This window comes from Centruroides sculpturatus, unplaced genomic scaffold (assembly GCF_000671375.1).
Source record: "Centruroides sculpturatus isolate CEXI.00-Female unplaced genomic scaffold, Cexi_2.0 scaffold48, whole genome shotgun sequence".
In the NCBI taxonomy this organism is placed as follows: Eukaryota; Metazoa; Arthropoda; class Arachnida; order Scorpiones; family Buthidae; genus Centruroides; species Centruroides sculpturatus.
The window spans coordinates 496451-506001 of NW_019384294.1; the positions used below are offsets into that span (position 1 = coordinate 496451).

At 26.0% G+C, this 9551-nt stretch overlaps 1 protein-coding gene across 3 annotated transcripts in view; it reads left to right on the forward strand.

Annotated features, from left to right (window-relative positions):
• Positions 1–9551, forward strand: part of LOC111619377 (lachesin-like) — a 66901-nt gene that overhangs the window by 18610 nt on the left and 38740 nt on the right. For all 3 annotated transcript variants that reach the window (XM_023361236.1, XM_023361110.1, XM_023361181.1), the window contains one exon: positions 6856–6984. In XM_023361236.1, the coding sequence (XP_023217004.1) occupies positions 6856–6984 (129 nt within the window). The remainder of the gene's footprint in view (positions 1–6855; positions 6985–9551) is intronic.

Sequence of the window (9551 nt, forward strand, 5' to 3'; positions counted from 1 at the left end):
ATTTCTGTACAATGTTTGCTCTATCATCTGAAATATATCTCACCACTTGAGTATTCTTATATGTTTTCATTTCTAGTTGTATAACATTAACGTCGAAGGAGGCTGATGTCATCAAAAACAATTGATGTTCCTCCAGAGTTTCTCACGTGTCGCATTCTCTCACTCATCATTCCCAATAGCGGCAAAGCTGCATGGTAATTCACTTTAGCTGTTCAACATAGTGAGAAGCTTCGAATGCAGGCCGTGTGATATTCTCTTGAGAAAACGGCGATCAAGCCGTCTGTAAGGCGACCGTCCATTTAAGCACCTTGCCAGAGTTAAAAAATCAATAGAGGAGACCTATAGCTTTGTCTCTCTTGAGGCGTGCACGTAAGCTTCTTGCTACAATAGGCCGACTGGAGCTGTCTCAGCATGACTTAGAGAAGTTGTCACTATAAGTGCTACAGCTAAATATTGTTCTGGCTTTCACCACCACGGGAATTATTGAACGACTCAATATTTCGTTGATTTACTGACTTTAAAAAGCGATTTTGCCGAATTAAAATAGAAAATTTCCTTTTACTAGTCGTATTATTTACTTTTTTATTCATAAATATATCTTTCTAAATCCAGATATATTGTGTAATAACAATATTCCTGTAATTTCTTTCTTTACCAAACGTTGCTCCGCTCGAATTGTGAAGACGAGCGATTAATCTTGTATGAAAATATGTAGTTTCTAAGAAATTAAGAATGAAAAATGTCAATTTAATTGTGATTCTTGCTTAGAATATGTTAAAAACTCATTTTTAGAAAACTTTGTAGGTTATTGATTATCTTAATTTCCTTTTTAATCCAATAGAAATACGTGAAAGAAGACGGATTTAAAGAAAAATAGATAAACTAAGATGTTTCAGACAATATCCATATTGTAAATATTGTCTGAAACATGTTAGTTTATCTATTTTTCTTTACAATTTAAGTTATTTCATTAATAGTTATTGTCTAGAAGAAATGGAAGAAGGTTTTATAAGTTCTACTTCGTAATTTATTATATTATTGGAAATTGCAATGTGATTTTTAATTACATATAAATTTAAAAGAAAAATCAAAGAAACCGAAAAAATTATAAGAAAAGTTAATGGAATAAATATTGATTATATATTTGTTTCACTAATAATTAGCTTTCAAAGTTTTTTGTAAAGAAAAATATACGGTGGATCATTACAAACATACATATAATATACAGAAAGAAGAGCCAAAATGGTGGAAAAATTGAAGAAAATCTTGTCAAGTTCTTTTAATATTAATAATTATCATTTATTACTAAAACATGTAAAAAAAAAATTAATCATCAAGAGAAATATTTAATCACATGTTGAGCATAATAAAGGAAAATGAAAAGAAGATTCATTGCAACTTTTGTTTTAGTTAAGTCGATATAAATATTGACGATATATTAGAGAAAGTATTTATTTTGCAAGTAATTTATTCACGTAGAGATCCGAACATACCATTTAGGTGAAAGGTTGTTTGACAAATGGCTTTCTGTCGGGGATTACTTGTTGCTCACAATAGGTTTGTATGAAGCTCCTGTTGAGGAGCGCCTGGCTGGCTCGCAGCCAACCTTACAGTCTCCAGCATCAGCTACTTTTGTCAACTTTTTCCACGTCGCCAGTCGCTGAGATGGCGCCACTGTCTAGCCGCATCCATTGTCGCCAAATGTCAGGTTAGGAATGTGAAAGACAGTCGGTGGCGTCTTTCCGTCACTTATTTGCCAACACGGGACAGTTGTCTTGTCACGAGACGGTAAACTATGAATTTTGGTCAAGTGGTCGTCTCTTCTTCAATCGATGTAACTTGTAGTCTGTCTGTCCGACGTATACTCTGCTGATTTATTGTATCGAAGGGAGAATACGTGATTGAACTAAAGCAAAAGGAAATGTATATATATATATATATAAAAGAACATTACCTGTTTAAATAAAAATACTTTTATCAAATCTGACAGTTTTACTGTTTTCCACAGAAAATGAGAATCTTGAAAGAATAAAAAAAAAAAGAGAAACTTTCCAAGTGATCAACTTATATAAATTCCTTACTAAAACTTTACCTTCTTTCAACTTGACATTTTAAAATATTGACATGTCCACTTCAGTTGATTAAAATTTTAAAAAAACGCTAAATTGATCATTTAAAAATTTAATTATAGTTTATTAATTTTGAAAATTACACGTAATTTTTTACCTTAAAAAAAACTTTTTTATTTTTTGTTAAAAAGTATTTCATTACTCGAGGGACAAATATTTTATCAAATGAAAGATATGTGTCAACTTGTAAGAAATTCATTTTGGAAAATCTCCCAAGAGAATCCTTGTTACTTATCAAAAGAAATAATAAGAAATTCGATTTAAAAATTAATATTTCAATTGTATAATTGATATAAACATAAATTTAATATAAGTAAATACGAAAATCGATGTTTACATATAGATAATTCTTATGAAAAGTTCCTTTTATAGAACATCAAATCTGACCCTGTAAAATTTCTATGGAGTGGAGACGACAGCTTAAATGGATTGTCACATCTTCTTTCTTAAAAAAGTAAAATAGCTGAAAGAAGCGAAGAAAATCTTTCTCGCTAATTTCTGAACTGTTCATCTTCTCAAAGTTACCGTTATCCCATAAAACTAGATTATCTGTCTGTAATTCCACAGAAAAATCACTGAAACGGAAAAGTGAAGAGGAGAGAGAGAGAGAGAGACGACGACGACGAATAGAACACAAGAAAGAAGAACGAAAAAAATATAAAAAAATAAAAAAACTATTCCTGCTTGAAATTGCACGGTTGCCGAATTCCATTTGAAACGATGTCTCACTTGTTTCTTTACAATCAATAGCTGAACTAAGATAGATCTTTACAACTTATTGACATTTCAAGATATAAAGGAAAAAATAAATAAATAAATTCATTTATTTATTTATTTAAAAAATATATATATATTGTAATTGAATCGATGTACAGTACATATAAATTACTTCAATTTTTATATAAATTTTTTTTCTTAGTTATTCGCATTGCTTCCAGCACTAGAATTAATGCAATTGTAGTACGATTGTGTGAAGGTGTGGTCATTTTACAGAAATACGCCCAAAACGGAGATGATTCTATTTAATAAAAGATCCTCTCAAAAATGATTTCGTTATAATGTGAATTCTTTCCCTGAAAGAATTTCTGTATTACTACTCCCTTTGCTCTATTCAGTATTCATTAAAATTGAAGGCATCATCATCGGAAGATACTAAACTTGATATGAATTATTGTACTCTACTTTTTCTCAGATGTTTTCATCGAAAAGTAAGTAAAAGAATTTGTTGAAAAATCTCTTAAAGAAATTTTTATTTGATAAAAGTTTCAATTTGATAGGGTTTTTTGGGGGGACATATTCGAAAAAAATCCTGTGTAAAACTGCTAAAGAAATTCCAAGAAACTAAGAATTTGTAGAGCCGTGGAATTATATTTTAATAAATGCAGAATGTTTTCACTATGTATACAATTTCAAACTGCTTTTACAGTCTTTCATCCATAAAAGTGATTAATTAAGTCTCTGGTTTTAAGAAAATAAACAGTGTAGCGAATGTATAAACATACTTCTGTAAGTTAGAGAATTTTATAATTAAGAGAAATTAAAATTTGCAATATTTTTATAATTTATATACGTTTATATAGATGAGGAACTCTTCTTATCTATTAACTATTTCCAAAGTGCTACGAATAGATTAAAAAAATAATAATAATAAAATAAAAAATATATTTTTATATATTTGTAAAATTTTAGAATATTTCCAAAAGAGTTTTCTGTCATAAAAAAAAAAGATTAATTAGCTCGTTTTCTGAAAGAAAAATGAGAGTAAAGAAAGAAGTTTAACGTGTAGAGAGTGAGAGCCAGATACAATATATTACAACTTTGTAAAGTAAATAATAATTTAAAATTTTGTCTTGAGATAAACAAAATTGTCTTTGGGTGTTTTCATCAAAAACTAATTAAAAGTATCTGAAAAATCTTCTACAGAAATTTTTTTCTATCAAGTTTCACTTATAATTTTTCTTAAACATTATTAGAACTCAACATATCTTAATAAAATAACTGTGAAAATCATAAAATATTATAAATTATTAATTAAATTTTTCTTATAACATTAAATTTAGTTTATAAAATGTTTTTATATAAAAGTAACGATTTTTCATTGAACGTATTAGTACAAAATTCCTGTAAAAAGAGTGTTTTACCTTGTTACTGGATATACAAAATTCATAAAATTATAATTTATTTATTGTTATTGTATTACAACGATTTAATTAAGTATACAGAATAGTTATACAGTTTTTATAATTATTTTTTAATACAAATTAGCTAAAGATTTTCCGTAATTATCCATCGAAATTAAATTAAATCGTGTAGACAATAGTGGATACTTATAAGTAATATACACGCTTTATATACAACAAAAATTCAACATATTTAAAAAATTTTTAATATATTATTTAGATTTTCTTGTCAGAAAAATAATTTAAAATGTTTCAAAATCAGTTAAAATAATTAACATTTTACATTAATTGGAAAAATGAAAAAAATGTAAATTATTTTTAAAAGATCTAAAAAAAAGGTGATCGTAAACATATTTTATCTTCAAATTAATAAATGGAAAGTACTTTCTCGTAAATATACTTTGAAACTTAATTTTAGAAGCTATCTAACCATAAAAAAAGATTAATTAACTCGCTAGTTTGTATAACCAAAAAGAAAAAAAAGAAGGGTATTGATATCGCAACTGGAATCGTGTTGTGTATATCAGTAACTTCTCAAAATAAACGATCGCTTTAGATTTAGTTTCTAGGAACGAGTACAAAAAACAAGATTATATTTCTACAAGTTTTGTTCTCCTTATATATATATATATATAAATAAAACGAAAGGGAACAAGCGTCAAAGATACCCAAGAAAAGTGAAAAAAATATTTGCCTCAGACCAACTAGAGTAAAGTAAAAACGATGTAAATAATCAAAAAACATCGGCTACGGGCGTAATTTTATTTTTATTTCTTAGAGAGTTTGTCTACTTAGGTAACAGAATGAATTCAGAACTTTAACTCCTACAGATCGTCCGAGTGTTGACTCTATATGTATTCTTGAATGAACAGCTGTCACCGTCACACTGTCAACGTTTTCTATGCTAGAGGCATTTCCTGATGGGTAGATCTCATCCACATTTAAGCTGTCAAGTCCCGCTGTGCTATAAGTGTTCTTCAACCCTCTCAGTCACTCAACAACACAGAAAGAAAGAACTTGGAATGTTAGATGCACGTTTAACTGCTTCTCCAAAAACTACTCTTATTAGTAAAAATTTCTTTTTGTATACTAAACTTTAATAAAAACAAATAGCAAGAAAATAAAATAAAATAATGATGATAATAATAATAATAAAAATAAAGAGAATTCAACAATGGAAATAAATGGCTAACAGTTTTTACGATTACAATTTATCATAAAAATTAAATTTTCATTTTAGTTATTTTAATTAAAATTTTTATTTTAATTATAATAATTAAATGTTACATAATTTTAAATATGCTTTTAATAATTTATTTTTGTTTAATATTACTATCATTTTGTATTATCGATTTTTCTAATTTAATTTAACCCGTTGTTAATAATAATATAAAAAAATATTTTTAAAAAATGGAAGAAAATTTATTTTAATTTTCGGCTTTAATAATTTTATTAAGCTATAAAATTAGGTTTGAGAGAATATTTTTATTATATTTGCTATGTAAACATGCTTGTTAATTTTTAAATTTAATCTAGCATCCATTATCATAAAAGGAAGAAGAGGAGGAAGAGCAAAAGAAAAAAATAATTATTTTTATAAAAATCGTTAAATAATAATTCTATACAGTTACTGAGCAAAATCTAGCATTTTATAGCTATTACTAGATCTTAATAAATTTTATTCATTAGTAAGTAGATTTAGAAATAAATTAATGAAGTAGGAAAAACCATTAAATTCCTTAGTAATGAATATTTTACTAATTGCTCGCGCAGAGAGTAAAAGGAGTAAAAGTGCTTTTTGATTCAAGAATTGTCTTCAAAAATAAAATTTTTAATGAAGTAAGAAAAAGAAATAAATCATAATTCAGGTGATTAAAAAGTATATCAATTAATTTAAATAAATTTTCCTTTAATTTACAAAGAATTGATGGATTCAATTCTCATTGAGTCTCAATACTCTTCAGCATCTTCTGAAAGAGAAAACTTAGAACGATAATGAGATTTAATGTAAAAAACTTTTAGAAATGTGATTAATAACTGTAAATTTTGTAGTACAATTTTGATTGAATAATTTATTTATAAGAATTTCGTTGAAACTATTGTCGTGTGGGCTATTTTGTGTTACTTAACGTAGTTTATAGCAACCCCACGCTGAGTTATGTTATCGTCAAAGGGATGTTCTCTCTGTACATTGTTGAAAGAATAATGACATGGATCGATACAGCAATTGTTCATTATTTCTTGATAAAAACAAAAGTTTTTAAGCTTACTTTTTACCTTGAAAATGGTACAAATGAAACTAACAAATCGTCTTAAAGAATTACATTAAAAATTAATACGTAAATTGTATTTTCTTTATATTAATTTTATAAATTCGAAGATAAAATATGAATTTAATCTTTTTATACATAGTAATATATAATTTATACTTTATAAATTTTCCATTTTTCTTAGTTATAAAACTATTCATGAGTTAATGCTATCGATTCACGTTATAAACAATAAAAATAGCATATTCCATTAATGTTTTCTATATTTTTATACAGAATTGACTTATGAAGGAGAAGAATTACATATTGTTAAAGTAAGCAGACTTCACATGGGAGCTTATTTATGTATAGCATCCAATAACGTCCCACCATCAGTCAGTAAACGAATTATGTTACAAGTACATTGTAAGTAACCATAACTCATTTTACTCTATATAAAATTCGAATTTTAAGTTATATAAAATGTAAATTTTGTAAAATTTACAATTAATATATATATATATATATAATTTCAAGAAGAGTAAAGAAACGTAAAGAAATATTGCACTATAAAGTGATGAAGATATGTAACTGAAAAGCAACAAACTTCAGAACTTCAGTGAGAAAAAATAAAGTTAAATCAAGTGAAAAGAATGAACTGTAAACTAAAAAACTAAATCCGAATATTAAATTTTATCCTTTAAAAAAATTTTGGTATACCAAAAAATTGTTTTTTTTTTATAAAGCAAAAAATTCTTCCACATCCAAGAAACTCATCGAGCGTATAATAAAAATGTGTAATATGTAAAAATTTAAAGCTTAATACGTAAATATATGCTTTGTTTTCTTGTATAGAAGTAAGTAAAGCCGACAACACTCAAGATGGAAACTCGAGTAGTATTTTTTATTTATTTATTTGTTACAGAAAAATATTTATCCTATATTTTATACATAACTCCGACTTTGTTTATGGTTATAAAATACCAAAATATATTTAATAAAAGAAAATTTAATTTTTTTTCATGCTATAAATATTGCCATTTTTATAAGGATAATATTTATTCAACTTAATTCAGGGATTGTTGAAAGCAATTTTATTTGAAAGGTAATATATCTTACACTAACTGGTATACGTCGTCCGATTTAATCATCTAAAAATGAGAATTACGTGAGATAGTTGTCAAATAGTTCTTAGTTATTCAGTTGATATCGCATTTTTCTTTCTTTAAATTATACAAATTATTCGTACAGATAGCATAGTAACTTATCGATAGTACTTGATATAATCGGTATTATACGACAAATATGCGTGAGACTTTGGTTGATTAAACAAATGTTATAACTCCAATAATTGCGTATTCTATCATTTTTGAAGGATAAATCTAACCTGATAAAGAAAAGATAACATTTTTCAGTTGAATTTTACTTTATGGCATATCAAGCAAAGGTATAAAGAAATGAAAACTCGACATCTCGAAGCCTTCTGGACAGATCTTCTTGAAAGTGTAAAGTACCGCAACTATTCATTGGAGACAAAAATTCTAAAAATGGTCAAGAACGAATCAAAAATTGACACTTCTAGCCTAAAGCTAATCTCATGAACTATTAAATTCCAGAAACTTTTATTGTTATACTAGTTTTAAGTTTTTAAATTCTTTATTTGAAACGTTCGAGTTTTCGTACTTGGTTAATGCTTTCAAAACTCCATTTTTGTTCAAATAAAATACATAAATTTTCTATAACTACGTATAGAACATAAAATCTTAATAAAATTTACGAAAAATTCTCATAATTATGTCAAGTATTCTTGAATCTCTCCGAAAATTTACCACTTCATACTCGAAAGTATTTGTCAAAACAAACTTTTAACAGGAAGTATAAAATTATGATGAAAATATAAATAATGATAATTACTTGATACATGTAAAGGACATTTCTCATCATCATCCGGAAATAATTCATTCAACAGTTAAGTTAATAGTTTCAAACTGTCTGAAAGTTTCATTGTTTTGTGATGTAATTGGTTTCCTTTGCATAAAACTAGCTTGCAAATTTATAAAATGGTACTTCAGGAGTCACGTTTCTCGTTGTAGTTGCAAAACTTCTTCACTGAATAAACCTTTACTGAATTAAATTTATTTCGATATTTACGCTTCGGATCTCTACATAAAAATCTACAAAATTTGGTAATTGCGTGTTTGTTATTGTATGATACTTCCTCCTGGCTATATTAATAATATACTTTCGTGAGTAATTCCATGAAATTTTATCAATTTGTAACTGATTTATACATAAATCTTTCTAAATAAATTACCTGTTTACATATGTGATAGATAGAATTTTTATAAAATTATCGATTAATTCGTTCGATGTATCTTCATTATTTCATTTTAGAAAAACTATTTTTATCTCTTCTAAGCTCATCGTCGACTTAAATTAAAGCTCTTTTTATACAGGAAACATATTTTTATACATAATTACGAAAGTAAATATTGATTTTTTGTTTTTATTTTTGTGATATTAATTTTTTTTCTCCCCGTTGCAGATTTGATCTCGAATTTTTCATTCTGTCTTATAAGATAATAAATTAGAATTAACGGCTGTTAAATCAAGATTAACTATTAATAAATCATATTAGTTAAAACAAAATTAACTTTATTATTTATTTCGTCATAAACAATAAGAATTTATTAAATAAATATTAATAATAATATAATACATTTAGCTTGTTTTCAGGTAGAAAGCTTGTTAAGTTTCACTCCTAAAAACTGTAATTGTAATTAAATTTTAATTGTAATTAATACATTATAATAATTTTATTAAAATGAAACCTCAAGAAGAATTTTATTAAGTTAAAAAGATTTCAGCAAAATTTATGGTAGTTTAAAGTCGTAAAATGTAAATGTTCGATGTTGAGATCGTATTTAATCCTGCATAATTTTTTATAATAATTATAATTTTAAACAACTTATAAACTTATATATAAAATTTTA